The 23,711-nt window shown below is 36.0% G+C and overlaps 2 protein-coding genes across 2 annotated transcripts in view; one reads left to right on the top strand and one right to left on the bottom strand.

The window, feature by feature from the left end:
* Positions 1-1,507: 1,507 nt before the first annotated feature.
* Positions 1,508-20,380, top strand: GLMN (glomulin, FKBP associated protein). The gene is made up of 18 exons (XM_010132650.1): positions 1,508-1,546; positions 1,919-2,044; positions 2,967-3,086; positions 3,836-3,944; positions 5,191-5,437; positions 5,966-6,090; positions 9,532-9,697; positions 10,178-10,231; positions 11,171-11,201; positions 11,566-11,655; positions 12,173-12,214; positions 12,298-12,371; positions 12,675-12,759; positions 14,292-14,401; positions 15,520-15,583; positions 18,532-18,655; positions 20,052-20,134; positions 20,273-20,380. Exons 1-18 carry the CDS (start codon positions 1,508-1,510, stop codon positions 20,378-20,380), a joined length of 1,797 nt encoding a protein of 598 aa, XP_010130952.1.
* Positions 20,381-21,354: 974 nt separating this feature from the next.
* LOC104490377 (chromosome unknown open reading frame, human C1orf146) overlaps positions 21,355-23,711 on the bottom strand; it is a 7,747-nt gene continuing 5,390 nt past the window's right edge. The window contains exons 4-5 of the mRNA XM_010132649.1: positions 22,865-22,943; positions 21,355-21,474 (exon numbers count right to left, since the gene is read on the bottom strand). Coding sequence (XP_010130951.1) covers positions 21,355-21,474; positions 22,865-22,943 — 199 coding nt within the window. The remainder of the gene's footprint in view (positions 21,475-22,864; positions 22,944-23,711) is intronic.

Here is a 23,711-nt window from a genome sequence, read left to right as displayed (position 1 = left end):
GTGAGGGAGGGGTGGTGGCTTTGTAACTCTTTCGTTAAGCCGTGTGTTAAAGGCTTACGTTGGCAGCCGCCGTGTGCCGGCCTCGGTGTTGTACCCTGCCTGGGGTGTGTTTGTGGAAGAGAAGGGAGTTTGGTGAGTATTAATAGGAGAAGGTTTCACATGGCCCAGATGTTGTCCACTTGCTGCTGAAAGCTCTGAAAAGATTTAATTAGAAACTGGGTTAAGAATTAAGGCCTGAGACCGTCTGTGAGCTCGGCTAGTAAATCCGTGGAAGAGCACGGAGCTCAAGGTATGGTTCAGGATGTAAGTACATTGTGAAGTAACTGAGGGATGGAAATGCAAGAATATTAGCGGTCAAAAGTATGTTTAAATTGTTCTGGGACAATTAGTAATACCCTGTAAAGTGAAGAGCTTAAATAATGCAACATGTCATCATAAAGTATGTAATAATGACCAAATTAAAAAGATTGGGCTAGATGACTGATAGATTGCAGTGATGTAAAAATGTGGAAACAGGCCATTGAGAGTAGAATGTGAGTTGCCTATTCTTTGAATAACAAAATTCCCACAGAGGTGCTCTTTAGACCTGCAAGTTGCCTGGTTTTTTTTGTAAACAAGTGGGTAGCTTAGTTATCTGGATGTTGCATGAGGTAGCTGAGGTCAGACTTAAGAGGAAAGATTGAGGACGCTGCGTTGAGCTGTGTGTCTAAATATGGAACTTGGGTGTTTGATGCACAGTTAGTTCATTATCCAGGTGTAGAGGTAACTGACCCTCACAGTGATCAACTAACCAGGTCCTGACTATGTAAAACTTTGTATGTACTTGATTTACTCAAATGTTTAACTTAAAATGTTTAACTTAATTGTTTTTAGCAAGACAGTTTTAAATTACAGTATCTAGAAGTAAAAGGCTACTGAACTACCCCAACCAAGATGCTAGAAAGAAATAAATTATGTTGCATATGTAATCTTGGTTGGGCTGTTGATATCAACTGGCATGGTGGTTGTTGGCAACTGTGCGCATCCAGGTTAGAGCGTTCCAGGTAGGGCTGAGCAGGACCTCCGCTGGTGAGAACAGTCGCAGAAAATGTAGAGTGGCATGGGCACCTGCACTGGGTATGCAGCGAGCCCAGACTTGCTGCAATTTTCAACGCATGTGCCCAAGCCATAGCTGAGGCCTCCTAACTTAGGATGACCCTGATACTAGTTGAAAAATTGCTTCCCTGTACACAGAATGCAGGTTGTTTCCTGCAAATAATTAAATATATAAATGGTTTCCTGCAAATAATTAAATAGATTAATATCACGAGTACTTCTTAGGAAAAAGGCATTTTCCCTGTGTTTTCTAGCGTGGTCTTCATAGTATCTATCTGTTTTGGTTGTTCTCATTCCTCTATTTGCATTTTTTTTTAAGTAATTGTTTTCAGTCTCTGTTTTTACTCCATGTGTTTTAATACTGCGCTCTTTATAATAGCTTTCAATGCCTGAAGAACAAAGTCAAACTACAATGGCAGTTGATGAACTTCAAGCCATAATACAAAGATGTGTAAGTAGTTTTCTTTCCATAAAAGTAATAACTGTAAGCAGTGCATCTTTCTTCATATATTATAATTAAAACTAAAATGACTCTAAAACACAAGACAGTTGCTAGCAGAACTGGGCAGCTAAGTTCAGCCTCCATGTTTCATTGACTTCTCTGTGATGCTTATCCCAAGATGCTTGATAACTTAGAAAAGCACTATTGAAATACTCCTGTGTCTTCCGTAGTAGCTCCTGGTAGTTTATTTAATTTGTGAAATGTGTGACTAAGAAAAGGTTAGTTATAATGACATTTAATTTTGAAATGAAAGCTTCGATTTTCTCAATTTTTATTTGCCTTTTATAAGTGTAGAATTAAACATGCATATTTTCTTTCTAGCAAATTCTGGAAGAAGCTGATTTCAAAGGAGAAGATTTTAATCTGTTTCAGGTAGCAGGTCAGAAATGTTTAGAAACCGGATATGCAGCTCAGTTGTTGGAAGTAATTCAAAATGAGAAAAATAAGGTGAGCCTAAGTTTGCACTATATATTAGTTGCTCACTAACACCGTTAAATAAATAAAACTGCTTATTAGAAAGGGAGAGCTGCTTTCACTCTGGAGCCATTCTGTAGCAGCAGTTGCTTGAAGACGGGCTGCGGATTGGTCTGCTGGTGGGGGTTGGTTTGTGTCATTCCTTCCTCTCTGCTTTCTTTTGTCCTTCACTTATTAAATTGTGCTCGTCTCGACCCATGAGTTACTCTTTGGTTTGCTCTTCTGATTCTGTCCCCCATCCCTCTGTTGGAGGGCACTGAGCAAGCAGTTGGTGGGTGCTTAGATGCTGTCTGGGGTCTGCACACCACAAATGGATATAATAACATTGACCAAAACTGTAAGAGTCAGCTAAGCTGATGGTAATGTACGAAATGCTAATGTCTGTAGGCACTTTGGGGAGCTGGGAGAATATGCTAAATTGCACACAGAAAAGTAGGAAGTTCAGCAAGAAAGTGAGGAGTGGAATGTTTTGGCAGTGATACATGACTTCATAGTCTGGTTTTGAATTTTCTGAGTTTGGAGTAATAACAACTGAAGATCTCAATCTCCTCGGGTTAAACTTAATTTCTCTTAAGCATTTTTTCTTGCAGCAACACTCTACTCAGTCCTGTTTTAAATGTATTGTCGTATAAATACATATTGACATGTTAGAATTAATATGTTGAAGAAAACTATACAAAATCTGCAGCTGTGTTTATAGGTATGGGCAGAGAATATAATGTATGTCAAATACAGAAGTTTATGGTAACAGTTGTTAAATTTTCAATGACAATATTATGGTGTTGCTTAGAACCGGGAGACTGATCTGTTGTCTTTTTTGGCCTTCGTACATACAGTCTTTCTAGGTTTAGATGATACGCAGTTTTGGTTTATTCTCTGAAAATCTGTTTTTTAGGTTATTGTCAAGAATATGGGTTGGAATCTCATCTCTCCTCTTGTTAGATGTATTTTCATGTATAAACATGAAGATGATAAGCGAGAACATTGCCTGAAAATACTAGATCAGTTGGCACAGGTATGTTTTTGAAATAGATGGTTATAATACAATAATTGTAGAGAAAGGAGCATTCCTATATTTCCCCCCCAAAAAAACCAAGGCATGAACACTTCTAGGTTTGTCTGTCCATTTCCCATAACTTTTAAAATCATGGGCCAGTTTCAGCTGAAGTTGACACAGGCTTAGCATTCTCAGAGGTGATTAACCTCTTATGACAATAATAACTGGGCAAAACAGAGACATAGCATTACCCAGAAGAAAAAGGCAGGTAGAACTCAGATAGCCAGCTGCTGCAGTCAGAGCAGCCACAGCAATACTGCCTCCTGTCAATGACAATGAGTACCTGATGATTCTGATGGAGTAGTGGGGAAAAAAGTTTTAATCTCAAAAAAACCTGGTTCCCTTTCATTCATGTACTTAAAAAAACAACTTGCAAACTCTTTAGCTTGGGTTAAATTCACTCTGAAGTTTTTCCCTCTACTCCTAAGGATTACTTTGCTAAGGTATTGTGAGGATTAGAAATCCTCAATAGGATAAATAGAAATCAAGTCATTATTTATTATATATTTTGAGCGTATATATAAACTCTACAGAAGACATTAATTGTAGGGAAGTACTTGTTTCGTATTTGTTTTCTTAAAAAGTTATCTTGGATGTAGATCTGCTTTGTTGACATGCAGAAACTCCTGTATTGAAGTTTGCTTGTGATGAAACTTCTAGTTTGTGACCATGCTTATTAAAAACTATGCTTTGTTCCTCTCCTGCAGCTATGCAATCCGAAGGAACTTTTTTTGAGTTTACTTGAGCAGATTGAGCAGACCTCTGGAGAGCAAGTGTGCCAAACTGTCATGTTATTGCTTCAGCCTTTGCAGACAGGTGAGATTCAGTTTCTCATGCAATTTCTGAGTTAAATTATTTTCTCATTAATTTATCAATTTAGTTTAGACTTTGATGGAATAGTTTCAGAATATGTCTGACTTGATGTGCTTTACAGTCTGATATATTCTGCAAAATAGCACGAGGTATAACTTTCATGCTTATATTGGCCTGTTAGAAAAAGGTCTTATATGGGTTTAATAGCATCAGTTGAAAAAGCAATATTCAGCTATTTTTCATCGTTTACAGGAATGTGTCCTATGACAATTACATTTAGAAATGTAAACCATTCGTACTGTTATTATGGAAATAGAGAATTCATGGATTTGTTAAATGCTTCATTATTTAACTTCTAAAATATTTAATTCCATGTTTTCATGGTATAAAACCTTTTTTTCCTGATTGCAGCAGGTTGAAATTTTTGATTTGGCGAGGGGGAAGCATTCTTCTGGCTTACATATAAAACGTAAAAACATGGGGTTTGGATACCTGCTAAGTAGGAAATGAGTAGTAGTTCTGGGTTGAAATGTGAGATGAAATCGAGTGTGGTGTGCCAGATTTAAGTCTGACTGTAGCAGTCTCCGAGATGTGTTATTGACTTATGTTAGAATTGTACAAGAGAAGCATTTTAACAATTAGAAATATGTGGGGCTTTTAGCTAGCAAATCTGTACTTAGCCCGCACTGTGTGCATTTTAAGTGGACAACCACTCGTGCTGCTTCCCCAGTATGGGAGCCCCTCTCTTTTTTCTGCCGCGAAGCATGGAACAGTTTTAAGCTGCTTCAGGTAGTGTCAGATCTCAGCAGAAAGTTTGGGCCATTGTCTCTGGTTTTGCCAAGCGCCGGAGGAGTCAAGCAATAAGTGAGTTTTCTGGGTCAGATAAATGAGTATTTTTTCACTTAGACTGCTTCTTGAAAGCCATGTTTTTGTTCCTCATCATGGTGCTACAGAGAAAGGAAGAATGTGTTTGAAATGCATGACTGCTCTAATATTTGTCACTCTCAAGTATGTGGTCTTCTTAACTACAGAATAGTAAACGAGCTGATGATGTTCAGTCTTGCTGGATTTGCTCATGTGATTCCAGGTATCAGTCCCTCTCCTTCCTGAAACTGAAGGGGTTTTTATGTAGTCACATTGTTTTTCTTCATATTTTCCTCTACTAGTAATAACTTCATGTGTCAAAATGTTCTCTCTTTCTCTCTCTCTTTTTTTTTTTTAATTTTCTTTTCTATTTTCTTTCCGCCAGTGCTTTTGAAACTTCAGAACAAGAAAGCCTACTCAGTGGGTTTATCTTTGGCCATGATTATGAATCAGCTTACTCCCTTACCCGTACCTTATACAAAACAACAAATACAAGAGGATAAATTTGGTCTCTGTCAGTGTTGTAATGCAGTGGTGGACTTTGCTAAACCTTTTGTGAATGAAATTGTTAAAAACACTGAAGAGTCGTCAGAATACAATGACATGGAGCTGAAAGAGGAGTTGCTAAAATTGTGAGCATTTTATGTCAGTGTGGTATATTCCTATAACTTAACAAAATAAACAGTAGGCAGTATTTACTGTGTATTGCTATGTATTATTACACAGGCAGTAAATAAATAATTTTGTTAGTGTTTTATAATGTTGCCAACTTATAGTAAGTAATGTGGTATTTTGAAAACGAGAAAAGAACCTAAATATGCCTTACATATTTATGAACTGAGGGAAGAAAGGTAATAATTATTTTTAGGTAAGGGGAAATTGTGAAGCAGTATTAGTCTCTGTGCTGTGAAGCTAATTTGCTATTCCTTTGCCTCGCAAAATTACAACAGTGAGGACAACTGGTTTCTAGAGGTGAAGTCTAAGGAATGTGCTTCTACGGGAGATTGATTTTTTTTTTTTTTTTTTATTATTCTCCTTGGAATATTTGGAGTAACAGCAGCTAATAGGAGTATAGACTTTATACTTTGTCATCAGTGACACTGTTATAGTCTGTATTTGTGACCGTATTGGTGATTTAGTTTCATCCGTTTTTATTTCAGCTGTATGAAAAGCCTGAAATACCCACTATTGACAGCTCAGCTTGAACAAATTGAAGGCATTGAAGAACATCCCTTTCGTCATTTTGCAACTGAAATTATTGTAAGTGCAATCAAAATTAATCACAGTGTTTGCAAAATCATTGGTCTAGTTCAGAATTACCTATAATTTGTTCTAGAGCTCATTTTGCTTCCTTCATTGATGAGGGGGATGAGGCCTTGTAGGATAATGCAGGTAGATTAAGGTCTAGAACGGTGCTGGATCCTATCTATGGAGATTACACACCTTGCAGACACAGTTTTGCTCCTTGGTAAACCAGTTTGGACTGCCCTCTGAATCAGCAGCTGCTGCTTTGCTTAACTGCTTCTTTTTCTTGGTGATGTATGAATTTATTAGAATATCTAGAGGATCATCTTTGCAGTATTACATCAAGGTAAAATCTGCATGTTACCTTTAATCCAGGTGCTGTGCAGAGAGAAATCTCTAATGTGCCTAGTACAGAGCCAGCTGACGGTTAAAAAATTTAAGTTATTGCTTGACTGCTCCTGATGCTATGCTTGGAAATTCAGTGAGAACATGCCCACTCTGTGCTACCGGTGCAGTTCCTCTGGTTTTGAATATTTTACATAGCAACTTTGTTTTATTAGAGCAAGATTATTGTGGGTATAGATAATTTTATTTAAATTTGCAGCAAACCCAAGCCTAATAAGGAGATGGTCAAGTACAGTCCATGCATATGTTGGAACACACTATATATGTGTGTATTCAGAAGTAGGACTAGGTGCGATTAATGAAGTTACGCAAGTAGAGCTTTGTTCATGTTTTTAGTGTGGTAAAGGATATCCTCTCTTGCACATACCCAAATGTAGTGGCTTGACCCCAGCTGGCAGCAAACCCAGTCACTGACTTAGGCTTCCCCAGCGGAATGGGGGAGAGAACGTGAAGGACAAAACAAGAAAAACTCTTGGGCTGAGAAAAAGTTGATTTAATAAGTGAAGGAAAAAGACCCCCAAGTAATGCAATGGCAGTCACTCGCCTGCTCCTACTAGCAGATTGATGCTCAGGCAGTCTCTGGACAGCAGATAATCTGAAAAATGCTACCTCTCTCCTGCCCTTCCCTCCTCCATTTACTGCTGAACATGATGTTATAAGGTATGGAATATCTCTTTCATATGGTCGGGTCAGCTGTCCCAGCTGTGTCCCCTCCCAGCTTCTCACCCACCCTCTGGCTGCTCACTGAGGGGCAGAGTAAGAAGCAGATGACCTTGATGTTTTGCAAGCATTGTTCAGCAATAAAACTGAAATGCTGGCGTGTTATCAATGCTGTGAGTGGCGTTGTGTGGGTCACAAATCTAAAACAGAGCATCATATAGGCTGCTGTGAAGAAAATCCACTCTGTGCCAGCCAGAGCCAGTACACCCAATTTAAAGTATTTGTAAATATCAGTTGTCTTTAATTTTCAAATGCATGGTTATACAATGATTTGTTTTGTGCTGATGAAATGAAGGAACCTTCTTGAAAACCAGGTGCTGGATTATTTTATATCAGTTTGTTCAGAAGCAGACTTAGTAAATCTTGTAATGAAATAAAAATTGTGGAAAATACTCTCATAACTAAATGGAGTCTTCCCTCGGAATAGCCAGTGGGCCGCTAGTTTGGTAACAATGCATAGACAGTAACAGCTTATTTGTATCAAGAGTGCAGCTAATGTCTTTGAGCGTTAAGTAACATGCTGACCTTTTTAGAAGTAGAGGAGAACTGAGGATTAAGTGACTATGAACTGGTTATTAATATTTACTGTTAACAAAAATACAATTCTGGTTTTGATAACTGGCCATTTCAGTTCTCTTCTGTAAGTTGGTTTCTTAACTATAGATGTACTTGTTTCTCGTGTTAATGTCAGCTGTATGAAAGAATAAAGCGAATGAGCTCTGGACTTTGTTCTACCTTTGTTATCCTTGGTTAGGGGAGAATACTTCACAAGTCAGTTTGCAGAAAGACAAAGAATGTCTGGAGCAATGTAAGAAGGAAATGGAAGCTACAGAAAAGGTCAAGTGGGGGTGAAGCTGGCAGAGGGACTGAGGAAATCCAGCTGTTGAAGGAAGATGGCTGAAATGGCTGTCAGCTATGAACTAGGGATTTAGAAGACAGCTGTTTATATGATAGAGTGGGGGAATTAGTCCTAGAAGAGCAGAGAGACTGGGTCAGGGTGTCATTACAGACAAGGGAATGGCACACTAAGACTTGATGAGCTTCAGAAGGAAGGCTTGGAGCCAGCTGCATTGAGGAAAGCGTGCATGAATGTACTGTGAGTGCAAATGTGCATGCACACAGAAGAGGTCTGCAAGTTACCCTATATGCAATTTTGTTCTTCTCCAATTTGTTCAAAAAACTTAAGCATTTTTGCACTCAAATTTTTGTATCCAGATGCTAAGATTGTAAAGTGAAGCACACTAAGCAGTTAGCGAAACTTTTGGTTGTTTTTCAAAAATAACTAGGTTTTCTATCATGATCACATTCGTTTTTTTTTCCACAGCATCTCTCAGCATAGAGTGAAACTGCTGTGTGGATCATTCAGGGGTTGTGCAGTGAAAGAGAATCTTGTCTCTGAGACTTTTACTTCATTTATTGCAGAAGTTTCAGGGTGTGCAGGTGAATGAGGTAGGGATTACCAGATGATGATATCATGGTTAAGGTAGTTGAAGGCTGCTCTGAAAAACTGGTTTTTTTATCCTGCCTGTCCTGTTGGGCACAGTCCGAAGCCATGGTTTTTTATGCTAATTATAAATTACCTTTTCTTCATTTTCTCAAGAAATTAACTTCTGCTGTTTGTGGAATTGGGTAATGAGAGCTGCAGCTAAGGTCAGTAAAGTCATACTTTGAGTATATGAGACATCTCGTGTAATCCTAATTTTCTGCAATGTGAGATCCCAGATGTTCAGTTTGGACAATGCTGGAACAGTGAGTTAACCTCAATCACTATTTCTTCATAATACGTACAGTAGGAGTTATTGCTACCTCCTGATCCATGTGAATATGTGTGTGTGCGTGAAAACCACACTAGTGGTAGGAAAAACCACTGAATTACTCAGGTGACGTTGTGTTGGGCATCACTGGAAGGAGGCCGTACAGAAGGATTCGAACTTTAAAGCAGGGCTTGCCTTTAGCAGATAAACATTGTGCTACATATTGTACTGAGCAGAAAACAAAAGCATGTTCTGTGATCTGAAAAACAGGGGTTCTGTGGTATAACGTGATCGTAGCATTGTGGATAAGCGAGCCAAAACTAGGGTTTGACAGGGTGAGTTTATTTTGTGTTTTGCTAACTTCTGAGTGACTTAGCTATCTTAGTAACATTCTTCTAACAGTTATTTTTCCTGCAGCGTCTTTTATGTATATATATGATAAACACTCACAAAATACTTACATTAATTTATGTTTACACTATGTAAGAGAATATACTGTAAATTCAGTCAAAGCTTTGAAACTTAATTGGTATGCAGATCTTTTAAGGGTAACTGTAGGCAATCTATCTTTCTTTTCCAGGACATTTTGTGGGATATAAGAGAATTGATACCACTGGTGTTTTTACATCGTAAAAGCAGAGGCCCACAATGGGAGAATCAGGATTTTGCGGACATAGAGCGAAAGAATTCTGCAGATTCGTTGGCATGTCTGTCATATCTGATGTTTGTTCAGCATTTTGGTATTGATTGTTTTCCAGTGGTATTCAGGTAAGAACTATTCTTCCTTACTTACCGGAAGTCTGTACTTTCATTCCGAGCCGAAGAAAACTTTTCATTTGTGACGAGTTATGAATGAAAACAGTGTCTTTCACTAGGATTTGTTTTATGTCAGCCTTTCTGCGTTTATATTTTATGTAGCGTAGCTTATATACAAAAGAACATACTCCTGTCTGACAGAGTACTTGCCTACAGTTTAATTTCAGATGAGCTGTCCTTTTAAAGAAACTAGTAGTATTAGCCACGTGCTGAAAATGAACATTATTAAATTTTCAATTGCGTAGTTATAGACAGTTTCCACATAAGAATCAGTAACACCAATTTGATTTAGTATTTTCTGCTGATTTCAAAAATACTAATTTTATATTTTTATAAATTTTTCTGAAAAACCTAATCCTGTGAAAAATCTTAACTATAGACAAATATGTGTAGCTTATGCAGTTTAATGTAAAGGTAACTTTTCTCTTTCAGTCCATCGTACCTTCTGCAATGCAATATGACACATATTGAAGTGCTGCTGAAAAGGTAGGGTTTGTGGTATTTGGAGTTCTAGATAGTGGGCATGATCTTTTACAGTGATTCATAGAATCAAATTTTGAATTTACCAGGTAAGTTCAGAGGAGGTTTTTAAGCCTTTGAGTCAAAATGGTGAGTTCCACGATAAGGTGGCTTCTTTTGCTAAGAAGTACAAAAAGTTGTCAAAAACATTGATTTATTTATTCGTTTTCAGCATCTATTGTGATAGCATTTTTAGAGCCTATATTATTCTGAAAATGCAAAATTAAAGTCTTTTAAACACATGAAGAATAATCAGAGTGTATATTTACTTGTGCTTCTCTAAAAATTAGTTTACTACTAGGGAAGACTGTTGCGATAGTGTTTATTCGAATGTATTCTGATACAATATGCAGTCTGATTAAAGGTGAGGCTTTCTAAAGGAAAACAGACTTTTTGATTATTTCATTTTCCATAAGCAGCAGTGTTGACCAAATAGTTTCTAGCACTGCTATAGAAGGGAAGAAGTTTCCCATTATGGCTACTTTCCTGGTAAAATTTAAATAAAACTTCCTCATGTCTTCAGGTTAGGTTCTGCTGTGTTTTGCTAAGGCTTGCAGAACTATGCAAATAGAATAATCTGGGAAAAGTATACTTTTTTTTTTTTGTTAATCAATGTGTCATACCTGTGAGATAGGAGATGCTGCTTTTGAGCATTTACAAACATTGAGGAAAAACACTATCATTTTTGACCCTGAAGAGAGGAGTCTAATTTTCAACTTTCCATCAGTCAGTCAAAGATTTTTATTCTAAAAATCTTTGAGAGGAATAATGAAGATACTATATTTAGAAAACAGAATGAAAGTTGTTGATAGATGAGTTCATTTTGATCTCTGTTGCAGTTTTTCTTCTGAAATATCAACACTGTCTTTTTAATTAGGAAATTTGATAATTTTTTCTTTTTTCTAGAACAGAAGAATCTATGTTATCTAAAGGACTCGTAAGTTTTCTTTTAATCAAATTCTCAATGTTATAATGTTTGTTTTTTCCAATTACTTAATGGTATAACTTTAATTTCCCTTTCTAGGAAAGGTACAAATGACAGATCGGATAATAGTTTCAGAAATATTCTGAGACTTAATTAGGTATTCTTCAGTACAAATGCTTACATTTATTGAACATTACACACATGCATAAATGTTTACATTGCCATTATCACTTGCCTTTGTAGCTCCTAGGAACTTTGGATATCCAAGGGAGCATTTATAGTGAAGGTGGTTTTAGCCGCGAAATGTTAAGCATATCGAATGATGTCTTATATGTGCACAATGTTGGCAGCTTTTTTTTTTTGACCCCACCTGCAGGATCTGTTTGAGAGCTGTTTATTGAGAATGGAAGATGATGGCCTTCTCCATCAGTATTTAGAATTCAGAGACTTTATTAACGTACCTCAGGTAATTGGAAGCAATGTACAGAAGTCTTGAAGGTTTATTATAAGTAATATCTAGCTGTCTTCTAGGTGTTTGAAAGAGGACGTACTACTGAATCTTTATATACTTGCGTCACCGAAACCTTCAGCAGCTGGCTGTACAGAATTTATTGTCTTTTCTACCTGCTACAGCGTGAAGTTTCAGTGACAAAATGCGCTTAGTGTAGGTTCAGGCCACTGAAGCAGGTGGGCACTGAAAGATGATGCTTGCTCGTTTTTGCCTCTTGCAAATCTTGCTGCTGGACCGCATTCTTATTTGGATCCAGCAGTATGAGAATAGTATCCTGTGTGCCAGCCCTGGGATTGCAGCCTCCAAAGCTAATGTGAATTTCTCTGATGAGAATGTTCTCATTGCATGGTTTTGTGGGCCGTGGGTTTTGGTTTGTTGGTTGTTGGTTTTTTTTAATGTCTTGAGTAGATTTTAGTCAGTGTAATGTAACCCATATGTAATTAGAAATTATGTTTTCTTTGTCCAACTGCAGGATTTGGTCAAAATTATGACCCTTTGTCCCATAGAGCATCTGGTATGTAATGTGGCCTACAGAATCAGTTAAGTGCTGAATTTATTTAATTAGTATTAATCTGATAAGATTTTTTTTTTCTTTAGAGAAAGAAGAGCTTAAATATTTTGCAGTTGTTCATAGACAAGTTTGACACAGAGGGAAAATATACCTTATTCAGGTATGCATCCAAATTACTGTAGATGGTGTAATATCTGCCTTATTGCAGCTTAATTGCATAGATACAATGATTTCTGACAGAGTTTCTATCTGGCAAACCACATTAATTCTGCTACGTTAATTTTTGGATAAATAATGAATTTGAATTGCTGTCTTATATGGCCTAGAATTTAAAAGTTACGTAGTCATCTTACTTTTCTGTGGTAAAACTCCCACTTAGGTGACATGATAGCCTTATTCACTAAGTTTTGAGCTAACTTTGTAGGCAGCTTTGAAGAGATAATATCTTTTTGTTTGTTTGAAGGTGTTTATTGAAGACAAGCAACCATGCTGGTGTGGAAGGATACATTATTAAAAATATAAAAGATCAGATTCACTTATCATTAACGGTGAGGCTGCGACCACTAAAAACTAAGTTGCCATCTCAGTTTTCTACCAGTGTTATGTTGAGAAAATGTGTACAGGTTAAGCTTTGAGTATGCATTAAAAAAAATCCTCTTTGAAAAGAAAAATAAAATTGGGAAATTGTACCATTAAAAATGTCAATTTGGCTTTTTCTGCATATGTATTTTTACATTATGATTTTATAATTGTGTTTTTAATTGCAGTCTTACTGTATTTTCCTGTGAAGTTATGATTACCTTTTATGTGCTTGAAAATACATGCACCTTTCTTAAAGGAACTACTCATTATTTTATATCCTCTTAGTTCCTCACTTCTTGAATATAATTCAAATGTTACAGTCCAGACAGAATTCTTAATTTTTTCTTGGTTTTTATGTTGACAGTTATGAGTGTTTTACAAACGTTAAATTCATTAGAAAGGGTTGAGATAGATCAAAGCCTTTTAAATCATGTATTTCATAGTAATTTATACCAGGAAGCTGAAAAAATTAATAAAAAAGAAATTATTAACTTTTTCCTCTCTCTTGTGTTTTTTAAATGCTTAGGGCCTTTTCCAAACCAAATTGGATTCTAAAGGATACTGTCTTTTTATGTAAATTTTTACTGTAAATTTATGCATCTTTTAGGCTAGAAAAATTGTGCTAGAAAACAGTGAATTACTATTTCTTAGATCATTGTCTGTCCTGTATATTGAATCAGCAGGGAGTGAACAAGATTATAATATGAAAACTGTTCCAAAAGGGGCTTGCACTAAAGTTGAATAGGTAGAAGTATATTCTGAAATTTCCGTATTAATTAATTTTTTTTGACGATGCAACTTCAGAATTCTTTTAATACATTTCTTCTATGTAGAGTTCTCCAGATGTCAAAAAGACAAATAATTTTAAAATTTCATCATACGAATAAAAATTTTAGGTTTCTTGCAAAGAATTCTGCTATAGATGTAATGATAACAATATCCCAATGCTATCCATTTATTTAATCTCTGGTTTTGTGCCCAGCTAGTCTTAACCTTTGTAGGTTCCTCATCTGATCTGACTTAACAGACAGTTACCCTTCTCATCTCCTTATCTTGGTTTTCCTTCCAGTGCATTTCTGGGTTTAGAAATACACAAAGAAAAAACACCTGATCACCTTTTAAAAAAAAATAATTGTGACACTACAATTATGAGATGAATAGAGTCTCAAGTAAAGATAGTGAATTGTTCCAGACCTCAGTATAAAAGAGAAAATGCCTACTACTATATGCTAAGTTTACGTAAAGAATTATTAGCTCTATTGGAGTGCTGAAGAGGAGGAGAATCTGTTCTGATGAAATTGAAAAGAACAGCTTGGCATGGAGAGACAAAGCAGGGAGGATTATGAAGAGACTAGTTTGTATGCTTCATTAATTGGTAATTAGAAAATGTTGCTTCCAGTGTTTGTTGTTTTTCCTTTAATGTTTTCCCCAAAATATTAAATTATTTATTTAAGATTTAAATTTCACGCTCAGCTAACCTTTTAATGTCTTTTTTCAGAAGGCCTGTGACAACACTTGGTTTACAGGACTTCACCTGATCTCCCTTCTAGATTTAGTGCTTTTGCTTCCAGAAGGTGCTGAGACAGATCTTCTGCAAAATTCAGATAGGTGAGTTGTAACTGCAGTTGGAGGACTTTTTTTAATCATTGTAACAGACTTCAGACTGCCTAACTACAATGGGAGGTATGCTGTCCTGTAATTAATGAGGTGACAACATCAATGTATTTTAAATTTATGGAACTAGAAACGGAAATGGCCACTTACTTCAACTATGCTTTCAACTAACGCTGTACAGAAGAATATCACAATACTTTTACACTGATTTTAACAATAAAAAAGGAATTCCTCCTCCATTCCCTGAGGATATAATGCCTTGGATGTCAAATTGCAAAACCAATTGGTAAAGCGTTATTTCTTCAGGAATGGTTGGAGCTTTCTGCAGAAGCAGTTGGAGGAACAAAAGAAATGTGGTGTGTTGTCTTAATGTGATACAGGGAAATAACAATTACCAGATAGAACTTAGGGCACACAGCCTTTTAGAGGCTGTTTCGTAGATTGCTGCTGGGAATCCAGGACCTCATGAGTGGGAATACAGAGCCTCCTGAACAGCAAATGCTTGCATGAAGTAATATAAAAATAGCTGAAATGTCTCAGAAAACCTCCTGTACAGGACAAGCGTTCTCCTATATGATGGATAAATTTTGAGCTCTGTAAATCAGTAGGGCAAGTGTGTCCAGGTGGACACTTAACTACTTAAAAACCCAGATGTATGATCTGTAATTGTACCGTTCATCTCTAAAAATCAATAGTTTCTACTAAAAAGTATGGTAAAACAAAAGCAAAAACCGTATTTTAAAAAGCACTCGAAGTAAAAATTCAATACAGTAATAAAGAAAACTGTCACAGCAGTGTGAAATCAACTTTGGCTCGCCAGTGATGCATGTTACAAATTCTGTAATAAGGCTCTCTCTCTTCAGTGAACCCTTTCCCTCACAATCACCAGCATTCTCCAATCTGCTGACAGTCTTAACAAAGACACTTTTCAAGTAAATTTGTAACATGGATGTTACTGCACACTAGTGCTCTAGACTAAGCTATATTGCTCAACAGATGAGCGGTTGCATTTTGTACAAGTGGCTGTTTTTAGGATGTCTAATGGACCATATGTTATCCCCATAATACAAATTTGCGCTCTAAATGATAAATAGTACATTGTTAATTCACAGGATTATGGCGTCGCTAAATCTACTGAGATACTTGGTCATTACGGATTGTGAAAGTGATAATCGTGTAAGTACTAATTGATTTGAAAATGATTTATTAGCTGAGAGCTGGATTCATGTGAACACTGTTAGCCTTGATTCACAAACATGTTTTCTGCATTTTTCTTTGCAATAGTCATTAATCCAAAAGCGATGCTTTTATTAATTACATTTGGAGATACAGGATGTGCTGCTTTATTCTGATGAAATCTGATTGCATTCATACTTAACTGTTCCTGCAAACAAGCTAATCCTTTTACCCTGTCCGATGAACTGCGCTCTGTCACCATAAAATCACATCTCTATTGAGTATTCTTACAAGCAAAAGGTTTTGTTACCCTTGTTTATTATTCATTGGTATACCTCAAGCCTCCAAGTGGATTTCTTTAGAATAATAATACAAACCTTTGCAGTTCAAGAGATCTGTTTTATTAATCTTTAGGCAAAATACTTTTTGTTCAATATGCTGAAAGTTGTTGGTATTAAGATTTCTCAAAGTGTTTAATAATTTAAATAGTTTTAGCTGTGCAAACCAATATTCTACATTTACAGCAACTATGCAGGTGCATGATAGGCGCCTGTTAAAAGCTTCTCTAGCTATTAGCATGAAAAAAATTCTTGTCTGTAAGATCCATCTGCTGAAGCAACAAAGGAAAGGCCAGACCTATCCAATTTTCCACTACATTGCTTTACTGGAAACAGCCTAGAATGTTCTATGCACAAAGGTAACCTGCCAGTGTAAACTGCCCAGCAGTGCAGCGTACCTGTGGTTTTATTAGGGGTATACCTCTTTGCCAGCATTTCTCCTGCCTGTGGATGGTGGAATGTAGATACTTCAGAAATGCTCTGCACAGTTAAACTTTGAAATATGTTTAAAAAATGGAAACTGCCCTGAGGTGTTTTACCCATTGTGGATTGTGTCACTACAGCATTGACGAGCCAACGGAATTACTTGTGTTTAGTTTTGTGATTACGTTCCACTACCAAATGGCTGCTTATTCTAAAGCTAGATGGAACTTTGGTTGACTCTTTCAAATCATTATATTCCACCATTCCTCACCACCTGGAATTCAGGAGCTATATCATGTAGCTAACAAGGATCACCTATCTTCTTAGTACTAAATGTTTTGATTTTTGCATTAAAATATTTGTTTAAATCAGTGACAGGTTAGAGAAAAATTGCTTTTCAGTTTTATAGTACAGTAAAGCCTTTCTTGACTTGAATAAGCCATATCATGGTCAGATAAATATTCTAACCAGCAGGTTAAGTATCCTAATGTGTTTTGTTGTTCTCCCCCAGTTCCTTGACTTTCCTTACGCTTTGGAGTAGTGGATTTCAGCATATCCTTTTCTGTTTTTCTGAAATAGAAAAAATCCTGGTCTACTTTTAGAGCACTTTGAGATCTATGAATACAAGTTTTATAAGGGCCTAATGATGTTATTAATCTAAGTAGAATAATAATATAGCTTGCACTGATTACAAAACCCTAATGAAAATGAAGAGGAAAAAATAGCTTTCACATGGTGCATTTCTGATTTACTATTTATGTAATTAGTTAGTATTGATAGATTATATCTGTTTCTCAGATTTAAGGAGCGATTACTATTTAAGTGCTCATTATGGTCCACTCAATTTGTTGTAAATGCATAGAGTTGTAAGAAAAGAGATAACTTCTCTTTTATTATCATTAAAAAATTATGCATAGTAGCACACAATTGCTGTAACAGTACTTCTAGCACCTGGCATAAAAGATGTCCCTACAGTTTGAGGAGAAAAGAGCATCACCTCTTCTGAAGTTTTCCCTTAAATTTGAGCCCTGCCAGTTCTTCACTTCCTTCCTCTCTCCCTTCACGTAGTGTAAGTGGGGCAGAAAGAAAATGCCTCCTTTTGTGGCAGATCAGATGTTTTGATTGCTGTTTAACAAGCATTTTCATTATTCCAGTTTAAAGATGAGTATTTTTCTGGAAAGTTATTTCTTCATTTTTAGCCCTACTCTGGTGGAAGTAATTACTGGTTTTCTTATTTAACTTTGTGTCATTTAGCATCAAAATCTGGTGAATTTTCCAGTGTAGTCAACAATGTGATTTAACACTGAGAATTCTTATTTTTATCGTCCTTACTCTGCCCTTTGAGGATACTGCCTGAAGAAAGGAGTGTATAAATGGCTCCTATATCTAAAGACACAAAGACTGCTTTGTATGTTTCCTTCTACAGCAGTTTTGTAACTCTAAGCTTATGAGCAGAGATGTCTTCCTCCTGCGCTGTGTAACCTCCAACAGTCTTGCTTTTGAGCATCTTTTCCCTGATCTCTTGCTCCCTGAGCGCCATTATGGTAAACTCTCTTCTTTCACCCATGCCAAATTGGGGAAGTTCAGGGTCACTTCAGCTGCTGTGCCTGAGGACGGGTTAGTAGCATATCCAGTAACATTCCTACAACACTTTTTAACCTGAATGCAATATAGACAAGACCCTTATATATTTGGGGAGCATTTGTCAGAACTTTCATTTGGCATTGCAATTCAGGAACTTGAATTTAAGTATTTGTTCCATTTTGCTGCTAAATTCTCTTAGAGGAAACTACAACTGCTGTTTACTCACTGTAGAGATTTTAGCTTGAAAAAGTGGCTAGTACCCCCCTCCAACATACCAAGATCCTTTCAGCTTTGCTTACAAGTTGAAAATGTGCATTTCATTGCTGTAGTTATCAGCTTACATACGAAGGTTGCACCTACCCCCCCCCTTTGTTTTTGACTGCTTCATCCTCTAATTTTCAACAGCTAATGTAAGAGAGACGGAGAAGAGCTTCAATATTCATCATGAAGCTATTCGTGCAAGAGTCTGAATTATTTTTCTTTTTTTTTCTCCCAGCACAGAAGTGTGTGTTACAAAAACTAGTTCAAAAACTTGTGCTTGAAAACTTAGCATTGCAATGCTTCATGAAACCCGATTTATAACCTTCTCTTTTGTTTGAATAGACCGGTGTATGGACTATGCTTGCCAAGATTGAGCAAAATTTTTTAAAACCACTGCATGTAGGACTCAATATGTCAAAAGCACACTACGAAGCAGAAATAAAGAGTAAGAAAGAAAATAGAAGAGGTTAGTTGTTTTCTTTTTGTTGTGTTTTTTTTTTCATATTTAGAAACATTGGAAAGCCTTTGGAAAACAAAGAATTGGTGAGTGCTATATAGATCGTGTTTTATCTAACTGTGATGCTATTCTAAATGTCAGAAAATAATTCACTAGTTATATTAATTTTCATAATTGGTTAGAAAAATCTGAACGTGTGTCTCATCACATATGTAAACCTTATGGACACCTGATAGAAATGTCACATGAAGGCCTTCAAAGCTTGTTCTGCATTTATACTTCGGATTTTAAGGTTAGTCAGGAGCATCCACGTCTCTCTGAATATACAGCCCTTAGGTTTCATACTAGGTGTGGGGAGCTAACAAGAGAAGTAGTAATGCACACAGCAACTAGGTGCTCTCTTAAAGCCTGAAGGATTAAAAAAAACAAATCGAAAAACTTCCCCAAAATGTAATGTGACACACAGAATCAGATTCTGCTGGGTTAAGCAGATGCATTCCACAGGGCATAAGAGCTGTAGCTGCTTTAGGCGATCTCTGTATGTCAGATCCTGTGTTCCTTTGTGATCTCCAGTATAGTTAAGACAGCCCAAGAAACTTGCTTCTGCTACTAAAAATGTCAGTACAGCATTTTGCATCTAGTCTTATCCTCTTCTGTTGTAAACTATGTAACTATGAGGCAGAGAAGGGCAATTTTTCTGAAGGCAACCTTTGCCTGCCTTTCTAAAGGGAATCCCTGAAAATTAATCGGGAAGCTTTTTCTATAAGTTCCTCTTACATTTCTTTAGCCTTTGACAAACCATGAAGATGTTTGAGTTCAGGAGAGAACATGTAACAGTAAATGGTTTAGCCTTTTTCCCCAGTGTATAATCTTTGTAAGCATTATGATGAATTTCAAATATGTGCTCTGAATGCAAAAAGTTTTCTCCTTAGTTTTCAGAACTGTCCTGTTGTTTGCCTACTGCAAGTAATTTGCCTGAAACAGAGAAGTCTGCAGCCTTTTCTTAATTAAAAAAAAAAAAAGTATTTCATGTCTGGATTCATTAAGTCAAGCTACTTCTTACTTTTTCTCTGGATGTGAAAATAATAAAAATGTATCAAAAAATGACCAGATTTAATACTTTTGTTTTTCTTTTAGGAGCATTTTAGCTCTATAAAATTGTTTCGAGTTGCAGATACTGCCTGCTTAGTAACTTAGTTGTATGCGTTACAGAAAGCGTAAAGATAGTATCTAGCTGAGACCTTTTTTCTCTTAAGATTCAGCACCCTTTGTCCTGTGTTTGGTTAATCTCTAGGTTTGTGGGTTTTAACAATTTCTGTCTAGAAATGATAATATATTAAATACTCTTTTCATTATAAAAGTTATTTGAAACAGCAGCCTGATCTCTGGTTATTTTCTTCTACAGAGGCACACAGTTCTAACACTGTTTGTTCTGTAACGGTTAGTGGGGAAAAGGTGCCAGCCATGACTACTGAAATGCAGCTTCAGGTGAGTGTGCGTTTCCTTCAAAGTTATTCAGACGTATTGAAATTTTCTTCTCAATCTGGACACCAAGGTATATGTACAGTGGGTAAAAACCCAAATTTCTTCTAATAAGAATATCATTAATCTTTTTTGTCATTTCAGGTTTTGCACTCTGCTCTCTTCACGTTTGATTTAATAGAAAGTGTTCTAGCTCGAGTAGAGGAACTCATTGAATTGAAAATAAAAGGTGTAATGGATGATAATAGTTAGGTCAGCTCAAGTACTTGAAGTAACATGCTGCTTATAAGACCCTTTTGACTCTATAAGACTTTAGCTGAAAAGGAGGCTACCAGCCTGTAAAGAAGAGCAATTTAGAGTGGCCTCCAGAAGAACTGCAAATGCTGCTCTTCGTAAGTCTTGTTGCTGTTGTTATTTTCTTTTGCTATTGTTTTATGCGATTCACAAATTTAGAAACTACAAACAGAGCTTGTTTTGTTCTTATGTTGTGGCAAGGAGGTATGATTGTGCATTTATTTTTCTGTTAGTTTTCAAGACTTGTTAGATAATAGTTGCTGACTGGTGTTGTAAATTACAAGGATTTTTATAAAGTGACTGGAGAACTATTAATTAAAAAGCACTGTTTAAGCACAAGATATTTTTATTAGTAAGGTATTTTTCTTTTTAACATTGACAAACAAGCTTCTGTATTCACAAACAGGGCTGTAAGGTATTGATAATAGTAGAACTACGGGAAGGAAAACCAGGTTTCATTAAAAACACATGAGCTTTGAGTCAAATTGAGATGTTAAAACTTAGTAACACAACAGATAACACTTGAGTTTAAAAAAACCACACTCTATAAGATTTCATGCATATGCCTGTTTATGCATGGGAAACCTCTATTTTCAAACTGTTTTGATAATCCTTATCTTTAATGATAAAGTTTTCCTTAAGATAAACTGAGTATTTTGGGAAATTACTATAAACAGATGTGCTCGTAAGTTCAGAATCGAGTTAAAAATAAGGATGGCTTTTCTATAGTGTAGATAAGTCACTTTTTGTTCTTAGAATGCACATTTGGTGTAATATATGCTATTTTTCACTGTATAGTTAATATAAATTTTCATTCCCAACGCTTAAGTTGTATATAGTCTTTTGAAACATAACTGTATTTTTAAGAACGTTCTATATTTTGTTTAAAAAGTGGCCACTCTTATTTATGAATAAAAAACCCAAATACTAAATTAATCACAATGCAACTGGTACTCCTGAAGCATCTTCCAAACTGGACTCTTTTCTATTATTTGGGCTTTTGTCATTGCCATTTTGTAATGAATATCATCTGCTTGTGGCTTGGAAGTTATCTGAGAGGAAAGAAAAATAGTATGAGCAGGACACAGTAACTCTTAGCTAACAGGATATTTAGCATCTTATTTTTCAAATAGTACAAATGTAAAATTATTCAGCAGTGAAATTAGTATCATGTTTTCTGAAATAAATATGGAGAAATGATGTACAAAGAGGTGATTTGATATATCCCTTTAGGTGCAAGACCAGTCCTAAAATAACCAGTCCTGTCAGCATTGCATCCTGATTATCTGGATCATATTTCAACAGGAGCTGGGTATGGTAGCTTGGGTTTAACTGGATGGTATTGCTCCCTGGGCCATGTCTGTTAACTTGGGCCAATAAAGTCCATTTTATAGGCCTCACCAGTTAGGGATTCTCTGGCAAAAGATGACTTCAATAAATTGGCTTTGCACTCCATCAGTAAGAAGTAATGTCATGGCAACCAATAGATTTTGACATATATTATCGCCACTTTTGGGGCTCTGCTGTTGAAGTTTGGTGTGAATGTTCTGAACAAGTAGAAAAGCAAATTCAAGTTTATAGGACCAGCAGTAATCTTAAAAGTTTCTAGGTTAATGCTGTATTAAGATACTGGGCCAGATATCAGTTGATTCTATAGAAAGTTTAGGTACGATGTTCAATGTTGTAATAGTATTTTAAAACTTTTGCCGTGTAGTCACTGAGTTGTAGCTTACACACTTTTCAAACAATGAATACTCTGAAGTCGGTTACTGCTCATTTTGAGTTGTCCACTTCAGGAAAGGATAAAATGTAAATTCCTATTTTATTCCTGTCATTCATCTTGTTCTTCCTATTTTTGGTACATGCTGGGATGCTGCTAGTACTGTTACAGTTAGTATCTAAGTTAGAACTTCCATGGAAAAATGCTCTTTAAAGAGGTTCAGTAAATAGATTTAATAATGTATTGATGCATACAGGATATGTTGCAGATACACAAATAAATTACAGTCATTAAGCAGTAGAAATCATAGACTAGTATGTGTATCATTAAAAATCCACAAGTAACTAGAGCTCTCAGATTAGTGTTTTTACTTTAAGTTGAAGTCATTACATATTTAGATTTTGTGCTGGTTCTGCACTAGTAAATGAACTGAAGACAGCCTAACTTAACAGTGATAAATAAAAGACGAATTAGATCTTTAATATCTTATTTGTCTTCATGGATGCTATTAAGAGCTTTTAAAGTCACCATTAGCAATAGTGTAAAGATTCAGCTAAAGCATCAGAGTCCTACTTCAGTGTACTGGACTGTGGTCAATATGACCCAAAATCTTCTGTTAAGGAAAAATAAATATTGTATATTAGCCAGGAAAATCCAAGAACTATAATTCTGAGGAATTTAATATTTTTAAGTATGTAAATTTATTGAAGTATGAGACTTACCTTAGCTATAGTTAGCATTAACTTAACAGTTTCAGCAGTATTATGAACTGGTATTATACGTAAATTGCTGCCCAGGAATCTGCACATCAGAATAAATGAAGGTTAAAGTTACTTTCAGAATACACACTTAATGTGTTATGCCATAAGATTCAAGGCATTCGCATATGATGTAAACAACGTCTTACTGTGCCTTCACCAGAAATACACAGAAGATTGCTTTTATCTCTAAAGGCAACTGGAGAGTTCACGCTGTTTGTGTAGCCATCTGTTCCATTTCTGTACCACTTGTTTAGGAGGCATTTGGAAGGGCTTATTTATTTTTCTAGGACTCTTTGACAAGCAATCAACACTTTTTCAGCATGTGTACAGTCAGAGAGAACTAAACCCTGTTCTAGTACATTGTTGAAGATTGTCCATTCTCAGTGCCAGTAAAAAAATGTTTTGAGTTTTTTTTTTTTAGGGCTTTGGAAGAACACAGGATGTTTTCTAAAAACACTGTGCTAAAAATACTTCAGAATTTGAACTAAGACTCTGTAGCGTACTGTCTAAATATAGCTATCTGTACATCAGATGTGATTAAGATAATGGGATAATTCTGCTAAGAATTTAACGTAAAGACTTGTTCATTCAAATAATTTAACCTAAAATTCATTCTCTTTCTATAAATAATGTTATTAATATGCATTCATTCTTGAGAATGGAATCTGAAGACTTAAAATACCAGCATGAATTGTCATTCAGTGCCGTCAGGGAAGAGAGACTGATCAAAGTATAGGCAAGCACAGAGCCCGTCCTTAAGACTTACATCTTAAGTGTGTGGTAACAATGACAACAAAGTTAGCATTCC

The sequence above is a fragment of the Buceros rhinoceros genome, unplaced genomic scaffold (assembly GCF_000710305.1).
Source record: "Buceros rhinoceros silvestris isolate BGI_N320 unplaced genomic scaffold, ASM71030v1 scaffold36883, whole genome shotgun sequence".
Lineage (NCBI taxonomy): Eukaryota > Metazoa > Chordata > Aves > Bucerotiformes > Bucerotidae > Buceros > Buceros rhinoceros.
Note: the sequence above shows the minus strand (reverse complement) of the source record. Positions and strands in the feature narration are given on the sequence as shown.

Bases quoted from the DNA above. Each gene is read 5' to 3' on its own strand.
- GLMN (XM_010132650.1), top strand. From the start codon at position 1,508: ATGGCAGTTGATGAACTTCAAGCCATAATACAAAGATGT. The intron at 3,945-5,190 runs GTGAGATTCAGT...TCTTTCCGCCAG, and splicing joins GCTTCAGCCTTTGCAGACAG to TGCTTTTGAAACTTCAGAAC. The intron at 12,372-12,674 runs GTATGCATCCAA...GTTTGTTTGAAG, and splicing joins GGAAAATATACCTTATTCAG to GTGTTTATTGAAGACAAGCA.